The sequence below is a fragment of the Oncorhynchus clarkii genome, chromosome 6 (genome assembly GCF_045791955.1).
Source record: "Oncorhynchus clarkii lewisi isolate Uvic-CL-2024 chromosome 6, UVic_Ocla_1.0, whole genome shotgun sequence".
Lineage (NCBI taxonomy): Eukaryota > Metazoa > Chordata > Actinopteri > Salmoniformes > Salmonidae > Oncorhynchus > Oncorhynchus clarkii.
The window spans coordinates 27481777-27507184 of record NC_092152.1 but is presented as its reverse complement, the minus strand read 5'-3'; the positions used below and the strand labels follow the sequence as shown (position 1 = coordinate 27507184).

Here is a 25408-nt window from a genome sequence, read left to right as displayed (position 1 = left end):
CGATTCTAAAACGAATACATTGCTCAACAGTACACTTGCAGGGTTTCACACCTGTTCAGACCATTGTTTTATATAAAGGTATGGCAGGAAATCATCTGCCATACAGTTGGCTGTGACATTAGGAGCTACTGATACACTATATTTTGTTCCCTTTCACATCATATCTTCATATTTGGTCATAATGCTGAATGCACATGAATATGAGTAGAATAATGCATTTCAAGGGATGTGATGGTGGTGTCACCTTTTGCTAACATGATAAATGACAGTATGATTATTTCATAGTTTGCCACTATATCAAATTCAAAATAATTTAATTTCCACATTGTATCTTGAAAATCTGCATTTTTAAACTGAGTCAAATTCATACTGATAATACAGTAATAAAATAATGTATGCTGTTACATACAATGGTTTACCATTTTAAAGCATATTATACCGTATCTTAGTGATTTAGTGAAGCAGACTTTATATTCCACTGATTTTATTCCCAATAAGATAAAACATTATTCTATGATGTAATTACTGAATCATCTGCAGCTATCACAAAAAGACGAGTAATACAGTGATCATTTTCTTTGCTTATGGTACTGTAGTGAGTAGAAACAACATAACTGAAAAATGTGTTCAGTATAGTTCTACGATTTAGATTAAAATGTATTTAAAATCCTCCACTTTTATTTGTCTGTATTTTAATTATGTACAGAACATGTCAAATCTATATAAAAATGTAAAAATTAGATTTCAAATCACAATGCAGTTCTGGCTAAGAAACATTTGGCTAAAATATAGGGTGCTTACACCACCCTCTGGTAAACAATGGTTATAACAACACTGACAACGGAGAAGGATGTGAAGGCTCAGAGAAGCACATAAACCCGAGTAAAAAATAGGTTATGGTGACAGAGGCCTAGTGTTGTGCCATTAATTGATTAGAGAGTTTAAATAATACATTTATTGTACACACTGAAGACACACAATTGCTCATAATCACTGCATTCAATGACTTAGGCTCAAACAATGATTTTAATTGTTTTACTTAGATGTGCTTTAGTACTCTCTAGTGTTTAAATAAGTTAATTGAATGGTATTTTTGAATCAGATCCATTACAGATTCCTCGCCTTTTTAGAGCTGGCTAGACGGGTGTATCTTTGGATATCACCCTGTCCTTTGCTGATCTTCTCTCAGATTTGATGATCCCCAGGGAATATCAGGCACTTGTTGATGTCCAGTTCTGGATCAGTCAACTCTACCCGCCCAATTAAAAAAATAAGTTGGTTACTTACATCTCCCAATCTCACCCCTGATTAAGAAGACAGTTGTCCAGGATTATATAAAAACAAATGTTTTGGTAAAGGGCAAAGCATTCTGAGATGAGATATTCCCCCAAAATATACAGTATTTACATCAGGGGTGTCAAACTGACTTCGTCCCAGGGCCGCATTCGGTCTTCAAAGAGGTCCGGAGCCAAACTGAAAATGTGTCAAAATTGGCCAATTATTCTATCCATTGTTTTTAGAAAGTGTTTAAATGTAGGTCCATTATCATTTCTACATGGTTTTGATTGGATTATAGTCATGTTAAAGTATATTTGGAAGGTTGAGGTGATTTCCACGTGGAGTGGAGAAATAACAACAAGTAGGGCACTGACATTATCCACTGGATAATTTGTAATGTTTAACTTTTTTTGTTGGTCTGTATTAAAATAAAATATACTCTATATATACAAAAGTATGTGGACACCACTTCAAATGAGTGGATTCGGCTATATTTCAGCCACACTCATTGCTGACAGGTGTTTAAAATTGAGCACACAGCCATGCAATCTTCATAGACAAACATTGGCAGTAGAATGGCCCGTACTGAAGAGCTCATTGACTTTCAACGTGGCACCCTCATAGGATGCCACTTTTCCAACAAGTCAGTTCATCTCATTTCTGCCCTGCTAGAGCTGCCTCGGTCAACTGTAAGTGCTGTTATTGTGAAGTGGAAATGTCTAGGAGCAACAACGGCTCAGCCGTGAAGTGGTAGAACACACAAGCTCATAGAATGGGACCGGCAAGTGCTGAAGCGGGTACCACGTAAAAATTGTCTTTCCTTAGTTGCAACACTCACTACCAAGTTCCAAACTGCCTCTGGCAGCAACGTCAGCACAATAACTGTTAGTCGAGAGATTCATGAAATTAGTTTCCATGGCCGAGAAGGAGCACACAAGCACACAATGCCAAGCGTCGGCTGGAGTGGTTTAAAGCTTACAGAAAATGAACTTTAAAAACATACATTTTTCTATCTGCTGTCATGACAGAGGCCATTAAAATATTTTGCAGTGAGGTGGGGCACCCCGAACCAAATCTCGCTTAAGTCCCCCAAAAATGCTAGAACCGGCCCTGCCTAGATGACTGGAGAAGTCAGATCATTAATCAACACCCTGTTTGGCGATTGGACCACTTTCTATAGGATCGGAGTCATACACAAAGACATCTGTGTGCAGGCTGCTACTTTATATTTATTACATAAACACTATTTACACATTTCAAGAACACATGCTACAGAACTCAAGATCTACAGCTCCTAACAAACAATACAAACATCTGTAACTCTCCAGAACAACAAAAATAAATACCTGTTGACGAGCAAAAATGTCAGACCAGGCTATAAACACTGAGAAAAGATTCAAGTTTTGAATTCAACCATTCAATACAAGTCTTGTTTATAACTATGCAACTGATTGTGCAGCAGATTGGTGTCCTGGTACTGCTACAAGCTCCCTTTGGTTTGTGCTTCTCTGCAGCGGTGATATAGCACCTAAACACATGGAAAAGGGCTTTAAAAGTTCTGAGTTATAACTTTTCTTTTTATCTAGTCATAATATATTTGCAATTAACACCTGAGGTTGCCTACTCATCTAAGAATATGAGCTAAGGCTCTCAGTCTACATAATGCAATGTGCATTTATGGTTTAAACGACACTGGTGTGCCTATGTCCTGCATAGTGTACAAAATCAGCCAGTATCTATGCTGAAATATGTACAGCTCGGCCACATTATAACAGTTGTAAAACAATTGGCCATTATCTATGTTTTTGATTTATAATCCAACTTCTAATTCCAACACCAAGTCAATGCCATCCATTGTAATGATAATACTGATATTTCTCCATAGTGAAGTTAATGATCAGAAAACAAATTAGAATTGGTATTCTCTGCATTAATTTGATGGGGATGTGCTGACTTTTGTAATTGATTAATGTGTTCCCTAGAGTGGGCTTGTCATCGTGTTAGTCTATTGGTGTGGTGAAAAGTGGTTTATTACTAAACATTCCATTCAGAGCATGAAAATATTCAACCAAAACACTGTCTAAACTAACAAAAGCACAGGCTCATGATGCTTTCAAGTGTACACACATTAATGCCACACTCAGATATGTACACTTACACATAAACAAAGCCTTCAGTACCATGGTACATCGGCACATCTTTAGTACACACAAACTAGTGACCACAGTAACAATATCTACATTCAATGTCTCTCACACACTATACATTAAGGCATGAGGTGTCTTCTTGGATGCAGTGCATTAGCAGAAGAGGGCTAATTAAGATATACTCAAATGCATTTCAACCACAGCATGTAAATGCGGATTGTCAAGTGGAATGGACAAAACTGAAAAAAAAGAAACAAGGTCTGAATCAAAACATAAATCTTCTAAGGGTAAATTTGATAAAATATATGATTAATACAATATTTCAAAGTGAGACAGTGGTTCATTGATGCATTTACCAATTTGACAAAACACAACAAAACCATTTTACAGACCAACAATTCCAAAACATTGAATAATTTCACTACTTGGTCAAAACAGAACATTGACGACTAAACAAGCCTACATACTCTGATGTCCAGTGCAATACAGAATGATCCAAGTGATTAGGAGTTGGGATGGTATGCCAAGTGATTCATCCTTTTACAAGATACATGTCAAACCTGCCTTTTTCAATTAGATTATAGCAACAAATCACATATGAACTTGATCTAAAAATGTAAAGCTACTGCCTTGTGCTCCTGCACTGCCATAATCTACACCTTAAATGACAAATTACACATCTATATGAGCCTTGTACATGCAGTCTATTTGTATAATTGAGCATTTAAACAACATTCTGAGATATCATGTTAAGTGGATTCATGGCATTTAAATTACTGTAAAGCTCATTTTAGTGATGTCATAAGGGATGTAGGCTATATTTTCTAAGTGCATGAAGGAGAACAATATCCTACAAGTAACTTACATTATCTTACAAAAAGCTATGTCTACAATCTATTATTTCATATATATATATATTTTACAAGTAAATTCTTCACAATAATGTATATTGGCTAGAAGGGTGCTCCATGTCATATTTTCCTTCTCAAGCCATAGAGCCACTTATTTTGGTCTTAAAGCAGTTTGCCTGCATACCATACATGTAACAGGAGGTCAGCACAAGCACTGGAGAAATCTGAAAAAACTATCCATAAAACAAACAAAATCTAGTAGACTATCACACCTTACAATAAATAAGTTGCCCAAATAGCACAAAACAACATGGATTTTCAATTTCCTTGATAAGTTAGCAGCATTCATAATTATGTGTGTGAAACAAGTCAAGTTTTGTTATTAATTCTGGTCACACCGGCATTCCATAGTAATTCCAGGGCACTGCAATGGGGACAACTTCATGTAGTGTTGCTAGAAATCGGTGATCCACTTTTGATATACACCTGCTGTAAATACTCACAATAATGAATGAGCAGCATGCTTTTAAATCAAAACAATACTGTGGGTTGTCGTTGATGAAATGACAACAGGGATATAAACATCCTCTTCAGCGTACATCGAGGATTGTCTTGTAGTGCTGTTATTTTTCTCATCCTATGATCATCTCTCCAAGCTCATTTAGACTGTTTGAAGCTTGTCAGACATGTGTGTCCAGTAGTGTAATGGCCTCGGTGCTCTTCTCATCAGAATGCTGATACATACAGGTGGTGCTCTCACCTCTCTTGAGAAGAGTCCAGTAGCAGGTTGTGAGGAGGAGTTTATAGATGAATGATGAGACCCAGACACGAGACAGTCTCCTGTATGTGTACGTCTGAAATGACCAATGACATGCAATCACAGGGATACCCTATAAGCATAATGTCAAACTTCTAAAAGGCAAGGTCACTGCCATTACAGACAGACAAGCCTAAGACACCACCGTCCAAGAGGGGAACTGCTGTTCATGTGGATTCTCCAAGTCCAAGAGTTGGCCTATTGGTTTCTGAAATGCACCAGATCCATTGCTATAATGTGGAATGGTCCGGTTGATAGTGGCATTCACCATAAAGCTGTGGGGTCCAAGATACGTGGATAATTATATCAGACTGTCCTGATAAGGTACAATTGCCGATTTTAAGGAAAAGGAAACTTGGTAGTGCAAAGCTATTACATTGTTGCAACACATAGTGGTGAGCTTTGTTTATGTTTGTTGGCGTTTCAAAAGCAAATGCTGAACAATACTCTGTGATTCAGGTTCTCTTGCATCTTGTCAAAAGACAAACGTGGCTGTGTAAAAGAAAGCCCTTTTCTGACATGTAGCCATACGTCACAACACAGGGGTCGTGTATACACTCACATCAATGTCAGCTGTGCAAGTTGTACAGAAAAATGCAAGATACAATAACTGTACAAAAGAGGACAGGAGTCAAATCTCCGCTGTTTTCATTTAAGTCGTAATTCTGTACAGACTTGGTGGTTTCCAGCAGGCAGATGATCTAAGGGGATGTCCTATATGACTTGAATATATTCATCTTAATGCAGACCTAATGCATTTTGTTGATATTTCTGGTTGAGTGATTATAATTGTACTGTACACATCCTGGTTTGGTAGATTGTGCAAACACTTAAGGGCAAGAAAGTGTTATCACTGAGATTTGATTTCTGTGTTACTTTGCTGGTTATTGGTCTTTGCTATGTCTGTTGCAGCTGATAAGCACTTGGTTGTCAATTCAAGTCAGTCAATGGTTATCATGAGCTTAGGATCACAGTTCTATACCTTGAAGCCAAGCCCCTTCATAACTTGCTCAGTTCTCCCCCTGGTGGTGTATGCAGGAATATCAACAACATATTGAGCAGTCACCAGCACCATCTACCTTGCCTTGTTCATAAGGTTTAAGTCACTGATCTTTAAGGTTTGAGCTTCATTGTCTTTGCATGGATATGCTAACACAAAAAGAAAGAGACTAATTATGTTCATTATCGGATTTAGCTGACCCTGCAAACCTGGGGGAGTGTAGCTTGGCTGCAGATGCAAAACAGAAATGAGGGAGGGAGAGGTGAGGGCCTGAATGAGTGGGCCTAGCGTCTGGCCAACAGTGCTGATTCTCCACTTTCCCAAGCCATCTCTACAGATCCCCACAGAGGGCCTTGCCTGTAACCTGAGTGCCAATCAGACGACAGCATTGGAACCCGAAGAGGCGGAGTTGGCAGAGGGAGAAGAGGGAAAGTTCCAGAAGAGCCACTTGCGTTTACACTGCCTCCTCTGGTACAAGTAGTCCTCCTTGTCCCGCTCCTTCCTTGCTCTCTGGTAGTGGTCATCCTCCTTCAGGAACCACACTGGTGGCCAGCGGTGCTTCTCAAAGTAGTCCTGGTTGTCTGCAAGAGGCATGGCTCAACAGCTTTAGCAACATCAAATGCAGACAGATGTACAGACACAAATGCTTCATATAATGATAACTTCTCTATAAATCCTGCATTGATGTAAAGGGGAGATTCAAATGAGTCGTAGTTTCACGCACATACAGGTCTCTTTAGTTAGTATTTCACTTGCATTACCTGTAGACGTGGCCTTCATGTCTCGAGGAAACTTGCGGCACACACTATTATAGTTGGTGCAGATGTGGTGAAGGCACCAGCCAGTTAGCTGTTGGGCACAATGGAACTGCCAGAGAGACACAAAATATTATAGAAGACCTTATTCCACACGCGCTAACTTTTTACATTTAAAAGTGTAACACTTGTTAAAGAAATTAGCATTAGAAATAGAAACGGTTGTGAGATTGGAGAAAAACAGTATAAAGAATAAATACACTCGTGGAATTGCAATAGGAACAAGGCCTCCATCTTACCTGAGCCATCTCCAGGTATAACAGCACATCTCCGTCAATATCAGCCCCAATCATAGCAGCCTCCATCAGGACTGTCACTGTGTAGAGTTCTAAAACAGAGGCATGAAATGCAGGGTATCCCAAGAACAACAGAATAATAATCATTTGCAGTAATTATGATAATTGTATTGTCAAGTTTTCTGATGATACCACCATTCTTGGTCTGATGTATTAACATGCTGATACTACGGTGTACAGGTCAGAAATTAAAAGGTTTGTCAAGTGGTGTGATGAGCACCAGCTCATCCTTAATGTAAAGAAAAGTGTGTTTGAACCCAAATCTGTTGGTGACCATGTGCTTGTGGTTGTCCACAATGTCAACATAGCACAGCTTAGTTTGTACAGGTACCTGGGTGTATATATGGACAATGTGCTGAGCTGGAAGGTCCAAGTAAAGAGTGTCTGCTCCAGAGTCCAACAACACCTCTACTTCCTATGGCTTTTAGGAGTTGTCCTGAAAATAATTATCCTGATCTACCATGCGGTTATATAGATATTCAACTGAAATCTCAAATTGCCCACCTCATACAAACTGCCATGAAGGTCATGGGTGTGAGGCAGCATCATTTCTGATCCCTCCCATGTACTTCACGCTGAGTATCAACTTCTCCCTTCAGGCAGACGCTATAGGGTCCCTACTTGTAAGCTGAACAGATATAAGCACTCCTTCCTTCCCATGTCCATCAAATACCTAAACAGCAATACTGTAAGTCAACCTGAGCTATGCTAGTACACCACTTACAGAATATAAGGGAATGTGCAACATATGATGTATTTGGCTATATAAGAAGTGTACAACATGTACAGTGCCTTGCGAAAGTATTCGGCCCCCTTGAACTTTGCGACCTTTTGCCACATTTCAGGCTTCAAACATAAAGATATAAAACTGTATTTTTTTGTGAAGAATCAACAACAAGTGGGACACAATCATGAAGTGGAACGACATTTATTGGATATTTCAAACTTTTTTAACAAATCAAAAACTGAAAAATTGGGCGTGCAAAATTATTCAGCCTCCTTAAGTTAATACTTTGTAGCGCCACCTTTTGCTGCGATTACAGCTGTAAGTCGCTTGGGGTATGTCTCTATCAGTTTTGCACATCGAGAGACTAAAATGTTTTCCCATTCCTCCTTGCAAAACAGCTCGAGCTCAGTGAGGTTGGATGTAGAGCATTTGTGAACAGCAGTTTTCAGTTCTTTCCACAGATTCTCGATTGGATTCAGGTCTGGACTTTGACTTGGCCATTCTAACACCTGGATATGTTTATTTTTGAACCATTCCATTGTAGATTTTGCTTTATGTTTTGGATCATTGTCTTGTTGGAAGACAAATCTCCATCCCAGTCTCAGGTCTTTTGCAGACTCCATCAGGTTTTCTTCCAGAATGGTCCTGTATTTGGCTCCATCCATCTTCCCATCAATTTTAACCATCTTCCCTGTCCCTGCTGAAGAAAAGCAGGCCCAAACCATGATGCTGCCACCACCATGTTTGACAGTGGGGATGGTGTGTTCAGCTGTGTTGCTTTAACGCCAAACATAACATTTTGCATTGTTGCCAAAAAGTTCAATTTTGGTTTCATCTGACCAGAGCACCTTCTTCCACATGTTTGGTGTGTCTCCCAGGTGGCTTGTGGCAAACTTTAAACAACACTTTTTATGGATATCTTTAAGATATGGCTTTCTTCTTGCCACTCTTCCATAAAGGCCAGATTTGTGCAATATACGACTGATTGTTGTCCTATGGACAGAGTCTCCCACCTCAGCTGTAGATCTCTGCAGTTCATCCAGAGTGATCATGGGCCTCTTGGCTGCATCTCTGATCAGTCTTCTCCTTGTATGAGCTGAAAGTTTAGAAGGACGGCCAGGTCTTGGTAGATTTGCAGTGGTCTGATACTCCTTCCATTTCAATATTATCGCTTGCACAGTGCTCCTTGGGATGTTTAAAGCTTGGGAAATCTTTTTGTATTCAAATCCGGCTTTAAACTTCTTCACAACAGTATCTCGGACCTGCCTGGTGTGTTCCTTGTTCTTCATGATGCTCTCTGCGCTTTTAACGGACCTCTGAGACTATCACAGTGCAGGTGCATTTATACGGAGACTTGATTACACACAGGTGGATTGTAGTTATCATCATTAGTCATTTAGGTCAACATTGGATCATTCAGAGATCCTCACTGAACTTCTGGAGAGAGTTTGCTGCACTGAAAGTAAAGGGGCCGAATAATTTTGCACGCCCAATTTTTCAGTTTTTGATTTGTTAAAAATGTTTGAAATATCCAATAAATGTCGTTCCACTTCATGATTGTGTCCCACTTGTTGTTGATTCTTCACAAAAAAATACAGTTTTATATCTTTATGTTTGAAGCCTGAAATGTGGCAAAAGGTTGCAAAGTTCAAGGGGGCCGAATACTTTCGCAAGGCACTGTATAATAAGAGTAACATTTAGTGTATATTTTATGTTGAGTGTGTAATGTAAGGGCCCCTATTTTGTTTACAGCAGTAATGTGTCTAAGACAATATTTCCTTCTGGGACATTGAAGATCATCCTATCCTATAAAACCCAGTCTGTCACTGTGCACATTGCCAAATCTAACTTGCAACAGAATTATTAAAGTAACAGAAACAACTCTCTCAACACACACATTAGCCTAATTGACACTATGAAGAGAAGGAAAAAGAGGGGGAAGTGTGTGTTAAACTATAACTGTGCATGTCTAGTGTTGCACAGATGTGGCTTTGTGTATGACGGTGTGCTCAAAAACAAGTAGATACCTGTTAGTGCAACTAGGTGCGGGAGGCAAAGACGGTTGGCAAGAACAATGAGCTCCATGGCATCCAGGTCAGTGCGGGAACAGAAGCGCCCAGTGTACAGGTACTCCAGCACAGCCCTCATACAGCTGCGAGTAGTGTTAGGAAACAGCACCTGAGACAAAAGGCACAGATCAACATCATTCTTCCTGTTCCTATTCACTAGTGTATTCTACTGTGATCTTGTGTGTTTGGTTATTTAGGTTAGTTATTCAGGCTGGTTATTCAGGCTGGTTATTCAGATGACTTGCAGGAGGTCTTGTTATTGTGCACAAAAATGTAATATAGTGGCAAGCTCTCTAACTCCAGTGAGAGGGTGTAAAGAATTGACTTACTTCTTTGGTGCAGCTCTCCACAAAGGGCCCCCCAAACATAGCTGCCATCCAGTCACAGCTGGAGATGAGCAGGGGCTTATGGGCCATGATCGTTCCATCATCCAGCTTGAACACTACATCTGGAACACAAAGAGAAATCATACTGCATCCAAGGAGAAACACAGAGTGTACAAAATCCCTCAGTATTATGGTGTGCGCTCACCAGAAAAGGTGCCCTTGGCCAGGCACTCTTTGACTCTGTTTGTGCGTCGTACATGAAAGGCTTTGGTGATTTCCTGGTTCATGAAGGACTCGTTGTTAAGGATATTGGCCACCATCATGCGCAGGTCAAAGACCTCCAGCAGCTCAGCAATGTGTGCGATGTGCATTAGCTCCTTCTCGTGCTCGTCCAGCTGACCAGTGTACAGGTAGCGCAGCACAGCGCGGAAGGGCCCCAGCTGCATGGACTGGTCCATGTGCACCACGGTCATAGGCCTGGGGCTGTAGGTCACTGGGTCATCCACCAGCTCCTCCTGGATGCTGACAAAAGCCCTGCTCCAGGTAGACAGCAGTCTGCCCCTCCGGCCCCCTTCAGAGTCCCTCAGGGTGCCATCACTGGTGCAGGCCCGCAGGTTGGCCCTGTCACCTTCGTCAGGGCTCTCACATACATCGAAGCTGGCAGCACGCATCAGCATCTCACGGCCAGACAGAGCGGTGGCGCGAGGGGGGCGCTCGGTCTCCTCAGACCGGGCGTCCAGGACGAAGAGGTCATAGAACTTGGAGGAGGACGTGGCCAAGTAGATCTTGTGGGCGAAGATTCTCTGCTTCTCCTGTAGAACCAGGATGACATCGGAACACAGGGGGTCCTCTAGAAGACGGCCAGGATGCTCCTCAGTGGTGGTGGGGGGAGGTGGCACAGTGATGATGGGTGGTGGGGGTTTGGGAGGCAGGAAGGGGGCCTGGAGGAGGGACCGCTGCACGTTGCGAAGGTGTGACTTCCAGAACTGCAGGTGACGTCGTGAGATTAGGGCGGCCCGGATGGCGTTATCAAATACGTCCTTTACTCCAAACTGAGCAACAACGCTGGTCTCATAGTACGGCACTCCCAGCTCTTTGGCCACCTCACGGCCCCTCTCTGGAGGCAGAATCTCATTGTATTTAATGGGTCTGGAAGATATGACCATAAACGAGGCCAAAAAGAGGCCAAAGGTTAAGTGAGTTTACAGACTAAATTAACATGATTCAGAGCAGCATGAGGATGAATAACATTGTATATTGTTTACAAATCTTAGTACAAAGTGGTACCTACATTTCTAATGATGACACAGTGAATCTATCAATCACAAGCTATCAACTTTAACTTGAGATGAAAAGCACTGTTTTAGATTGAAAGCACTGGACTTAGGAGTTGTAGGGCACCTTGCTAGTGGCCGTCGTGCCCTGTTGACTGCCTCCAGGTCAGCGTAGCGCAGGTCCAGCTGGCAGCCCACCAGGATGACTGGAGCCCGGGGGCAGAAGTGTTTGATCTCAGGGTACCACATGGTCTTCACATGGTACAAGGAGTTGGGGTTGGCGATGGAGAAACACAGAACCACCACATCCGACCTGCAATGACGAGTGGGGTTATGGAAGGGACAGACAGGAAAGGTCCACTTACTTTACTCTGCACCAGTACCATGACTTGCTTGAGTAAACAAGGTCAGCTGATCTCACCTTCCATACGCAAAGCGTCGGTCCTTGTGATGGTCCCCGAATGTGTCCCAGAGCCGCAGCGACACACTGACGTCATCCACCACATCCCTAGATCGCTCCAGAACCTGACCAGAGAGACATCTATCATATGCATGGATATTACCAACAACTGCAGAGTGTGAAACTAACACCTGCCCACCAGCCTAATGTGCTAAGCCCAAGATATACATTGTGTCTTGCAGGTTTGTTAATGTGCAACAACGGTTTACCCAACTGTAGCACTTAAAACAGAGGATTTCAGTATTGTTTTCCTTCACCGTCAAGTTGCTGGTGGACCAAACAGTTCATTTCAAACCCCATGCAGTCCATTACAAAAAACATAGCCACAATAGAGAAAACCGACAAACAAATAAAGCTTTTCATTAATTAACAGTCAAAACCAGAGAACTCCACCACTCACCTCCTGGCAAACTCTGTACTGGTCTATGGCCCAGACAGTGGGTACATGTGTAGCAAGCAATTGGTACTGAGTGAGTGTGGCATTACAGGCCCGGGCACAGATAAGGCGGGTCTTCCCAACAGCGTTGTCCCCTACCACCACACACTTGATAGTCTCAACATTTGGCCTCTCATAGTCCATGTCAGAATCCATCAACTGGGGCCTGTCAGGGCAGAGGAAAGCAGAGTTGGATAAAATTCCAAAGGGATAATCAACTGGAGATATCAAATATAACAGAGGTACTGAGGAGCTTGTTAAAAACATTTCACCTCATCAAAACCCCTCTGACCCCATCAGGTATCAATACTGCAATCAAATCACATTTTATTTGTCACATACTTCGTAAACAACAGGTGTAGACTAACAGTGAGATGCTTACTTACGGGCCCTTCCCAACAATTCAGAGAGAAAGAAAATAGAGAAATAACAGAACACGTAATAAAGCACATAATAATAGATACACAATGATACACGGGGTACCAGTACCGAGTTGATGTGCAGGGGTACGAGGTAATTGAGGTAGATATGTACATATACAGTGCCTTGCGAAAGTATTCGGCCCCCTTGAACTTTGCGACCTTTTGCCACATTTCAGGCTTCAAACATAAAGATATAAAACTGTCTTTTTTTGTGAAGAATCAACAACAAGTGGGACACAATCATGAAGTGGAACGACATTTATTGGATATTTCAAACTTTTTTAACAAATCAAAAACTGAAAAATTGGGCGTGCAAAATTATTCAGCCCCCTTAAGTTAATACTTTGTAGCGCCACCTTTTGCTCCGATTACAGCTGTAAGTCGCTTGGGGTATGTCTCTATCAGTTTTGCACATCGAGAGACTGAATTTTTTTCCCATTCCTCCTTGCAAAACAGCTCGAGCTCAGTGAGGTTGGATGGAGAGCATTTGTGAACAGCAGTTTTCAGATCTTTCCACAGATTCTCGATTGGATTCAGGTCTGGACTTTGACTTGGCCATTCTAACACCTGGATATGTTTATTTTTGAACCATTCCATTGTAGATTTTGCTTTATGTTTTGGATCATTGTCTTGATGGAAGACAAATCTCCGTCCCAGTCTCAGGTCTTTTGCAGACTCCATCAGGTTTTCTTCCAGAATGGTCCTGTATTTGGCTCCATCCATCTTCCCATCAATTTTAACCATCTTCCCCGTCCCTGCTGAAGAAAAGCAGGCCCAAACCATGATGCTGCCACCACCATGTTTGACAGTGGGGATGGTGTGTTCAGGGTGATGAGCTGTGTTGCTTTAACGCCAAACATAACGTTTTGCATTGTTGCCAAAAAGTTCAATTTTGGTTTCATCTGACCAGAGCACCTTCTTCCACATGTTTGGTGTGTCTCCCAGGTGGCTTGTGGCAAACTTTAAACAACACTTTTTATGGATATCTTTAAGAAATGGCTTTCTTCTTGCCACTCTTCCATAAAGGCCAGATTTGTGCAATATACGACTGATTGTTGTCCTATGGACAGAGTCTCCCACCTCAGCTGTAGATCTCTGCAGTTCATCCAGAGTGATCATGGGCCTCTTGGCTGCATCTCTGATCAGTCTTCTCCTTGTATGAGCTGAAAGTTTAGAGGGACAGCCAGGTCTTGGTAGATTTGCAGTGGTCTGATACTCCTTCCATTTCAATATTATCGTTGCACAGTGCTCCTTGGGATGTTTAAAGCTTGGGAAATCTTTTTGTATCCAAATCCGGCTTTAAACTTCTTCACAACAGTATCTCGGACCTGCCTGGTGTGTTCCGTGTTCTTCATGATGCTCTCTGCGCTTTTAACGGACCTCTGAGACTATCACAGTGCAGGTGCATTTATACGGAGACTTGATTACACACAGGTGGATTGTATTTATCATCATTAGTCATTTAGGTCAACATTGGATCATTCAGAGATCCTCACTGAACTTCTGGAGAGAGTGAAAGTAAAGGGGCTGAATAATTTTGCACGCCCAATTTTTCAGTTTTTGATTTGTTAAAAAAGTTTGAAATATCCAATAAATGTCGTTCCACTTCATGATTGTGTCCCACTTGTTGTTGATTCTTCACAAAAAAATACAGTTTTATATCTTTATGCTTGAAGCCTGAAATGTGGCAAAAGGTCGCAAAGTTCAAGGGGGCCGAATACTTTCGCAAGGCACTGTAACTAGGAATATAGTGACAGATAATAAACAGTAGCAGCAGCGTATCTGATGAGTCAAAAAAGTTAGTGCAGATACTATTTAGCAGTCTATTTAACAGTCTATTTAGCAGTCTCATGGCTTGGGGCTAGAAGATGTTCAATGTCCTGTTGGTTCTAGACTTGGTGTATCAGTACTGCTCGCCATTCGGTAGCAGAGAAAACAGTCTATGACTTGGGTGGCTGTAGTCTTTGAACATTTTTATGGCCTTCCTCTGACACCGTCTGGTATAGAGGTCCTGGATGGCAGGGAGCTCGGCCCCAGTGATGTGGCTGCCTGGCTGAGTGCCTGTGCCAATTCGGAAGGTCCCTGACGTTCCTTACTCTTTCATTTCAAGGGACACGCTGGGGATTTCAGAGTTCTGGAAGTGAAGTAGGATGTGTTCCTAAAAATAAGCACAGACTCTGCTAACTTAATTTGTCTAGCATCTGGGTTATACTCAGGTAGTATATGTGTCTTGTCTTTTTGTGTTTCCCTTTGTTTTATGCAGACTTACATACTAAGTTATACTGAAAGGAGAGGACATTCCATTTCCCAGAACAATGTGTTATAGGATCACAATCTCTCTCCAACATAAGCCACTTTCAACATAACAAAATATAACATGATTCACATTGTTACCCCATGAGATACATCTTTGATCAAATTAAACAGACCACAGGGAGTCACATTATGCAAGGATGCAGCTGAAATCACAGTTCTCTATAAAGCACTTGCAACCAAAACACATTTTTCAATAAATTCGGCCATGGTCTTACCAATAGGCCTGGCAATGTCAAACAACAGCATTCTTTTGGACAAAAATACTCACACTGACATCTGTCTCTTGATGAATTTATACATTCAATCATCTAAGCATTATTTGATCACAACCCCTCCTTGGCAATCTTAGCAAGCCCCCCCCAAAAAAAAAATTCTAACCATAGATCAGTCTAGGATCCAGGAAAATTGTGGTGAACATAATTAGTTGACAGACAGACAGACACCTATCCACGTCTAGAAAAATAGTGGTTGCTGATCTCGTTATCCAGTTTCCAAGGGAACCAGATTTGCTTCTTGCTTCTGTGTCATACCTTACCCTACTGTAACAGGTGTATGGCAACTGAATGACCTTTACAAAGTAGACTGACAGCCACTCGCAAAAACATAAACAATGTGGCCAGACATGAGCCAGACTGGACCACGAGGAAAAAATGTAATAGCATATCTGGCCAGCTACTACACCACCGTAGCTTAACTCGTTAATAAAATGTCCATTCCCAATACCCAGACAACCTCCGCAACTATGAGTTGCAACAATGTCACCGTCTTTGACAATGAGGGCACGAAACATGATGACATTGTGTTTCGACGAAATTCGAGTGTCCACTCTACATGGCTGTACCGTTGGCTGGTTATGCTTGGTCTCTGTGGGTTCCAATATAGGGCAATTAGACCTGCAATGTAGTTAGTAGGCTATCTGCAGCACGCCAATTCATTAAAAATAGCTTCAATATTATGTTTGTGAATGGAAGAAGGCTGCGAACTTGGACGGCGGCAGAAGCTGAATTCTGTGGTGGATTGCCAACCTACTCCTCAATGCCATTTTCTCTCGTTGGTAATGTTGACTATTTGGCAACAGTCTGCGCTTAAAACTTCTTAAGGATAGGGGGCAGCATTTTCACTTTTGGATAAATAGCGTGCACAATTTTAATTTCATGCTACTCATGCCAGGAATATATTATATGCATATGATTAGTAGGTGTGGATAGAAAACACCCTGAAGTTTCTAAAACTGGTTCAATCATGTCTGTGACTATAACAGAACTCATGTAGCAGGCAAAACCCTGAGGAAAAACTGTTCAGAATTTTTATTTTTTATTTTGCCTCTGACCGTTCCCTCAGTTGTCTTTGCCAAGGGATCTTTGATAGCGACCATTTTACAGTTCCTACGACTTCCACAGGATGTCACGAGTCTTTGGAATTGGGTTGAAGTTAATCATTGGTGCAACGAAGAAGAGGCACATCCTGGAACAACGTTACACTGTTGAGAGTTACGCAAGAGGAAAAAAGGTGCATGGTTTGTTTACTTGCTCTATTGAATACAGATTGCCCCGTCTACAATTTGATCGATTATTAACATTTAAAAATACCTAAAGTTGTATTACAAAAGTAGTTTGAAATATTTTGGCAAAGTTGATAGGCAACTTTTGAAATGTTTTGTAGTGACGTTGTGTTTTGACAAGCTGTTTTTTTCCGGATCAAACCTGCGGAATTAATCGGAAAAAAGGACGAATTGTGATGTTTATGGGACATATTGGAGTGCCAACAAAGAAGCTCTTCAAAGGTAATGCATTACGCTTGTTCTTTTGTTTACAACTGGTTCAGATGGGTGCATGCTATCAGATAATAGCTTCTCATGCTTTCTCCGAAAACCAATTTTAAAATCTGACATGTTGGCTGGATTCACAACGAGTGTAGCTTTAATTGAGTATCCTGCATGTGTGATTTAATGAAAGTTTGAGTTTTATAACATTTTATTTGAAATTGGCGCTCTGCATTTCCCGGGGCAATTGGCCACTTGAGACGCTAGCGTCTCACTATCCCCAAGAGGTTTTAACAGATAGCCACGTCATCAATCATAATTTAGCAAGAACTCAACCGAGGTACTTCAGCTGCAGTTGTTGTTTTATTTCTAAGAATAGTTCTGATTACAGTAAAGAGGGTTTTTAGTCTCTCTTACTACAAGAACTCTTGGTTTGGTCTTGAACATAATTTCCAGTTGAGTTGAATTTCAAAGCCAGATAACGTCTAGCTCAAAGGTTATGGAATAAGCTATTTTCACTTTAAATTGACTTAAATGGTGCAGAGCTCGGTTCCTTATCGTTTACGTTCACTGCTCCTACGTCTTTGACTCATCCTACTACAGTTTATACTTTTATATAATCTTTGTTGTTTTGTCTTTGTTTATACTATCTCTTAATGCTAGGGGGTTACGAAACAGTGTGAAGCGCAAGGCCTTATTTTTATTTGCTAAACAATTTCAAACAGATTTTTGCTTTTTTCAAGAGTCTCACTCAATTTTGGCTGATGCCAACTTCTGGAGGTCACAGTGGGGCAACGATATTTGTCTTTCCCATGGATCTGAACGCTCCGCCGGTGTCACTACAATGAAAAATACCTTTGGTGGTAATATTCTACACTCGGAATGTGAACCCTTTGGTCACTTTATTTGTCTTGTGATCAGTTACAATGACATTACACTCATTACTGTAAACTTCTACAGGTACAACACCAAACATGAGAATGATGAGTTGCTTGAATCTATAGAGAAACATATACTTCATTGGTTATCTAAATTTCCCAATTCGTTATTACTGATAGGAGGGGACTTTAACATTACAATAGATAATTCAACTGATAGATGGCCCCCAGGTAGGCCAACCAATCAGAATTTGGGTTTAATACTTTTTATGGAAAAGTTTGATCTTACTGATATATGGAGAGAGAGGTTTCCGGCCGACAGATCATTCACTTGGAGTAACAAAACAGGCTCCAGACAATCCAGAAAAGATTTTTGGCTTATATCCAAATGTATTGGTAGTGAGTGTGTTACTACAAATATTTGTACTACTCCCCTCGCAGACCATAGGGCTATTTACATTGATATCAAAATATTTACCCCTGATACTAACCATGGTAGAGCATCCTACTGGAAGATAAATAGCTCATTATTAAATAATGATATAGTTACATTTGAGGTTAAAGATCTGCTCTCACACTTTTGGGAAAGGGCTTGTGAAGAAAAATCTTATTGCAAGAACTGGGAGCTCTTTAAATTTGAGGTGTCCAAATATCTTAGAAAATATGGTAGTAATCTTGCTAAGACCAGAAGAGCTGAGGAGGAAAAGGTGATCATTAAGATAACTTCCCTTTCTCAGAGGTCCCCAGCCGACCTCTTGGGGGAGGAGAAGATGGAACTAATTGAGTTACAAAATAAACTCGATAATATATATAAATGAAAAGCAGAAGGAGCCTTTATTAGATCTAGGAAAAAATGGATTGAAGGAGGGAGAACAGAATTCATCCTATTTCTTTAGACTTGAGAAATTTCACTCTAAAAATAACACTATCCATAAGTTAAACATTGATGGTGTTATTACAGATGACCAAAAATTAATCGCTAAATACTGTAGCAATTTTTACAGAAAGTTGTATAGCTCTACGTACTGTCAGGAATCCACAGATATGTTTTTTAACTCACTGAATAATGTTCACTCTATCAGTGATATAGAATCTAAACAGTGTGATGAACCCATCAAAGTTGAAGAGATTATAGAGTCTATCAAACATCTAAAGAACAATTAATCACCAGGTGTTGATGGAATTACATCAGAATTTTACAAATTATTTTCTGAACAAGTTTGAAGTATTTTTAGAGAGTATTAAAAACAATGTTCTCCCTCCTACAATGAGTCAGGGGTTAATAAAACTGATACCTAAACCTAAAAAAGAAGTGCTGCTCATCGATAACTGGCGTACAATTTGTCTTCTTAATAATGACTATAAGATATTAGCCTCACTACTTGCAAAAATAATTAAAGAAGTCCTGGATGCAATCATTGATGAAACACAGTCTGGCTTCATGAGGAACAGACATATTTCTAACAATGTCAGACTAGTATTAGACGTACTTGACTACTCAGACCTAATAACTGAGGATAGCGTCATATTATTTTAAGATTTTTATAAAGCATTTGACACAGTAGAGCATCAGTTTCTCTTCCACTCCCTTGAGAAACTTGATGGATTTTTTCTGTAAGGCTATTAAGACTCTATGCAAATGGTAACAGCACTATCACATTGAAATATGGCACCTCACCTAGATTTGAGTTAAAGAGAGGAATAAGGCAAGGTTGTCCTATCTCTCCGTACCTGTTTTTATTAATCACCCAACTTCTTGCAAATTCTTTAAATAATAGTCCTGTACAAGGTATTTCCATAGCTGGTAAAGAAATTATTATAAGCCAGCTGGCTGACGATACTACACTTTTTCTGAAAGACGCTAACCAAATTCCCATATCGATCAATGTGATACAATACTTTTCCAAAGAGTCTGGTCTATATCTTAACATTAATAAATGTGAACTCATAGCTGTCAAAGATTGTGTGACACCTTCATATTATGGTATTCCGGTAAAAGAAGAACTTACATATTTAGGCATAACCATTACAAAGGATCAGAAGTCTAGAGGCTTACTAAATTTGAACCCTCTTATTAAAAAAACCCAGAAGAAACTAAATCAATGGCTACAGAGGGACTTATCTTTAAACGGTAGAGTCCTAATAACCAAGGCTGAAGGTATCTCTAGACTAACATATGGTGCTCTATCTTTATATCTTGACCGTAAAATAAGCAAGGAGATAGACCAGATGCTTTTCAACTTTCTTTGGAGAAACCGTACCCATTACATTAGGAAAACTGTTGTAATGAACACTTATGAGAATGGTGGACTGAATTTTCTGGACTTTACTACTTTAAATAATACTTTTAAGATCAATTGGATAAAACAATTCCTAAGAAGACGCACTTCTATTTGGAATTTTATTCCTCATCATGTCTTCTCTACTTTTGGTGGCCTTAACTTCATGTTGTTTTGCAATTATAATATTGACAAAGTTCCAGTGAAACGTTCTGCTTTTCATCGGCAGGTTTTCTTGTCATGGTCCTTAATTTATAAACACAATTTTTCTCCACACAGATATTATATATGGAATAATCGGGATATATTGTATAAACATACCTCTCTATTTTTAGAATATTGGTTCCGAAATAATATCCTACTGGTGAGCCAACTGGTAAATGCAGAGGGTCTTTTACTAAGTTATAAAGAATTCTTATCACTTTACAAGGTCCCTGTAACACCTAAAGATTTTGCAATTGTTTTAGATGCCATTCCCTCAGGTGTTGCTATGTTATTCAGGAACATGTCAAGACCTGACCCTCAGAGCCTACCTTCTGTTGACCCTGTTGACTCATCAGTAGGAAAGATTTGTTTCTCTTTTGGTCCATTCAACAACAGAGCGATACGAACCTTGTTTCAGCAGGATGTTGTATCTATCTATACCTTATGTCATGCCTTATTGGAATGGATTTATTGATAATATCTGTTGGAAAAAAGTGTGGATGTTGCCACACACATACTTACTTGTTAACAAAATTAAAGAAGTTTCCTTTAAAATTATTCATAAATATTATCCTGCCAACCACTGTATGAAGAAGTTTAAGGAAAACATCAACTCAAATTGCTCCTTTTGTAATGACCACCCAGAAACAGTTTTGCATCTTTTTTGGCATTGTATGCATGTAAGAAAACTGTGGCAAGACATCAGTAGGTTTATAATTGAACACATTTATGAAGATTTTACACTATTGTGGAGAGATGTACTGTTTGGATTCTTTACATACAATAGAAATAAGCGGAATAATTTTTATGTAATTAATTTCATTATTCTTTTGGCCAAATTTCATATACACAAATGTAAATTTACAAACAGACAACCACATTTTCGTACCCTACAAAAATAAATTGAACTGTATTTTAAGACGGTTAAATGCTCTACTAACAGAAAAGCTGTTAGAATTGTAAGTATATGCATGTCCCTTAAGGTCCTTGTGTAATTGTAATGTGATATTGTACCCCCTAGCTCGATTGTCTATTGTTTGTAATCTATGTATGCTTGTGTTCCCACAGGTGCTTTATGTATTGATTTGTTATTAATAAAAAAAAAATATTTTCTTTTTTTTTTAAAGGAAGGAATGGTTTTAAATGGACCGCCCTTACCCGGATATTCGTCACTTGTTCATCCCGCGATGATTGTGTTTTCTGCCACCGGTGGCTTGTGGTTGCTTTATATGAGCTACAGTCAATTATGGTTGTACGTATACTTACGTTAAATATATCATTATTAATATATGTTGTTATATAAATATTCATACACATAGCTCATATAAACAAAGACATTCCGTCGTAAGAACACATACACCCAGCCATAAGACTGACCCCCTCTTCCTTATATAAACACACATCTCATCTCCCTCTAACTGGCCGGTCCCATGAGCAAAGAACTTTTGCTGTGCACCAATGGGGCCCGCTCTGGCTAGAGCAAGGCCCGCCTCCAACCCTCCGACCAGTCAAGAAGACCGAAACGACAAGACTCCACCTACTTTATTCTATGTATAAAAATGTATGTAACCATTGTATAGGCCTCTTTTTCACCTGGCTCCTTGACGAGTTATGTGAACTAGGTCCGTGCACGTAAAACTGCGGGACAAGATATCTCTGACTCATTAAAACTGTATTTTGTTACAACTGAAATCCACTCTGTCCAGCGTCCGTGATTTGGTCTCAACTCTCCAGTATTTGAACACTAACAATGTCTACTGTATGATAGCTAGCAAATGAACTAGCTAAATAACGTTAACCTGCCTAGCTGGAACTTCTGAAGAAGGAAAATGTTTTATTTCTACAATTTCCAAAAGCTAACCAAACAAAAACATAATTACTTTTACGAGACGTGTTTGTTCCGTAGCACACTTTCTATTTGATTTACATTCGTTTTGACTCCATATATTGATGTTAAGGTTTTACTTTTTTGGCTGACTTTTCCTAACGTATGTACAATCGTCGCGAATTGAATTATGGGGATTTTCGGGCCCCAAACGGAACATAATTGTACACTCGCAAACTCGACTAAAAACGAGGGCTGAGGGGCTTACTTGGGCAATCTGTGGGGCGACAGTTAGCCTAGTGCTTAGAGCGTTGGACCAGTAACCGAAAGGTTGCTAGATCGAGTCTGTCGTTCTGCCCCTGAACAAGGCAGTTAACTGGCCCAACGCTCTAGTTAAATCTCCTTTCATCTAGGCTGTTCCCGGGTAAATAAGGATGTGCTCTTTAACTGACTTGCATAAAGTAAAAAAATAAATAACCCCCCCCCCCCCCCCCCCCCCGGGATTCCCGTCACCATCTTGGTGGACGAGGGTTTGTCTTTTAAGAGTTTGAACTGCTGTCTGATAAAGCCAAGCTCAAATTTCTAGCCCAATGACCAGTCAAAACCCACCCGAAAGGCCGACAACTAGCCCACTTTTTTTTTTACAGCAAGATAGAAGTTGCCATATCTATACAATTAACCATTTTCCCATAACGTTATCAAACCAATTATTAAGGAGGAATATCATAGTAACGAAGTTAGAAGCAACATTTGGGTTTCCTCAAAATAATAATTATTGTAAGTTGTTAAAAAGGAATTTGAATATGTAGCAAAAAAAATAAAAAATAATAATACTTCAGTTGCAGTTCAGACCTCTGTCTAATGCCGAGGTGATGCAACCAAATCCTGTCTGTCATAGAATAGCCTATACAACATGTCTAGCACTATATTGTGTGCAAAGAAGAATTCCATAGTTATTTCGTTATATTATGGACGTATGGATTCTCATGAGCCTATGGACCCTTTTAGTTAGGCAGCTTTAGATGCAAATTAGACTGACATAACTAGTACGTTTGATATATCATAGCCTAAAAAACTCATTATTTCAGAGGATTCCATTAATTAGATAACTTAGCCATACAGACCATATGATAGCCGCTTTATAATATAACTATACTATAACGCTATATCCACTCTAAGAACTGACCATATGTGCAGGGTGCCCAAATTATAAAGGGTTTAGCTAATAACATTCACCCAGTTTGCTACAAAAGCTATTTCCATCAAGCCGAGTCACTGGTCATTCAGCGCCACCGTTACGTAACACCCAGAGGTTCCTTCCTTGTGCCATTTTGTGTTATTGAGGTGCATGCCAAAATGTTAGATTAGTATAGGCTATTATAGGTTACTAACCCAAAAGCCTATCCCGTTGCGCATTTGGCCAAAATGTCTCCTTACCTCAACATAAGGAAATGGTGCATCGGATTGACCGATGTTTGAGACTGAGAAGAAGAGGGCTCCATCCGATGCGGCTAGCACTCTACCGTAGCCTGGGTTGAACGTCATTTTCGCAGCAATGATAACTATAGGGAATTAAATCTATTAAATATAGGGGATTAAATAGCGGCCACGCCGCTAAAGTCACCAGAAAAGTATACTTGGTAAAAATAATAAGGTTATCATCACCGTGTGCCTGAGGACACTTGTGGTCTACATGAGTCCGTCTTCACCGTCAACCGCAGGCCACGCCGCGTCAAAGAACCAGCTCCAGTCACCTACGTAATTTATTATAGAAGCACGCGCACCAATAAAAAACCCATTCATTATAAAACAGCGTTCCACTGCAAATCTCCCGTAAATCCCATTCAATCCGAACGTAGGCTATTTAGCTGCTGTATCTTCTGGTTCAGATTCTACTGTAAAGACATTTAGTCTCAGCTCGGCTACTGTACAGATCATTATTACGGTTAATGTCTAAACTCCAAATATTATGTCTGAGATAAGCAATAAACTATATATATCTCTTAAAATCGTAGGCTGTTGCAAACATAATGGGATGTGATCTGAGTGGACTTTAAAGTTGCCATGACTGCCATGATGTGGCACTGTGAGTCAATATGGTCTTGGTCCTGAAATTGTAATAAGATTTTATGATCACTCAATGGGGTTGTTTTTCCCCTCTCAAGTATTCCGTTCACAAAACATAAAACCTTCCAAATATAAATAAAATATTTGCATGACTATAGGTCAATTTAACCATGTCTCATGGATTGATCTCATTTGGCAAAGTTCTAACCTAACTCAAAGCATAGCCTTTATTAACAAGATTTTACACACGTTAAAACATTTTAAACACCCACAGGCATCATAAATACTGTTTGAAAATTATTTTAAATTCCTTACCTGTTCTCTTGTGGGCTGGCCAAACACTGCACCTTAGTTTGTTTAAGAAAGAATGGTCACTCATCCTTCCACTTTCAATATTCCACCCCCCCCTTTCCTTTTTTGCCTGCCCCCCCCCCCCTCTCTCTCTCTCTCTCTCTCTCTCTCTCTCTCTCTCTCTCTCTCTCTCACACACACACACACACAAAGTCACATGTTTTGGTATATTTTAACTTTGTTGAGAGAACAGGAAGATTAAATTACATTTTACCTTTAGAGTTGAAAGTTTCTATAAACTTACCCAGAGCAGTAATTTTCCACAGTGTTAAATGTCCTTGTGTGGAAAGAAAATCCAGAGTAGGCCTACTGGATACACCAAAGTGGTATAATTGTGTAATGACAGTTAGTAATGTATTTTCTATAGATTGAAAAATTGCCCAGACACAATGTTTTTAGATAACAATAATGAACCAGAGGCTGCATCGCACCCATATCGGTGCACACTCTCTCATCTTACAGTAAACAGCTATTGTTAACAGTAACCCCCTTTGGGAAGGACTAATTAGTTATTGACTTTCATAAACACATGTGTGTTTTTGGCTACAGTAACCCTAATCAAGACATTGCTTGAGACAATGACATTGCATATGTTAATTGACATATGTGAATAAGTACCGAAATGTGTCCACCATGTTATTCTAACCATTGTAATGTGTTATATATTCCACTAGATGAGGCTGCTGCATTACTATTTTCTTCACGTAAGCTACTATTTTGACATCAATGGTAATCAGAATGCGATATTGATTGAACATAACATTTCTCGCATAGACATGTTTATAGATTGATACCAGTACAGGTCAAA

At 39.9% G+C, this 25408-nt stretch overlaps 1 protein-coding gene across 1 annotated transcript; it reads right to left on the bottom strand.

The window, feature by feature from the left end:
* Positions 1 to 2487: 2487 nt before the first annotated feature.
* On the bottom strand, positions 2488 to 23947 carry LOC139410890 (rho-related BTB domain-containing protein 2-like). The gene is made up of 10 exons (XM_071156528.1): positions 23620 to 23947; positions 12461 to 12662; positions 12022 to 12125; positions 11728 to 11913; positions 10532 to 11475; positions 10330 to 10448; positions 9959 to 10109; positions 7148 to 7236; positions 6855 to 6960; positions 2488 to 6674 (listed from the first exon to the last, which is right to left on the bottom strand). Exons 1-10 carry the CDS (start codon positions 23682 to 23684, stop codon positions 6469 to 6471), a joined length of 2172 nt encoding a protein of 723 aa, XP_071012629.1. The 5' UTR covers positions 23685 to 23947; the 3' UTR covers positions 2488 to 6468.
* Between the last annotated feature and the right edge of the window lie 1461 nt (positions 23948 to 25408).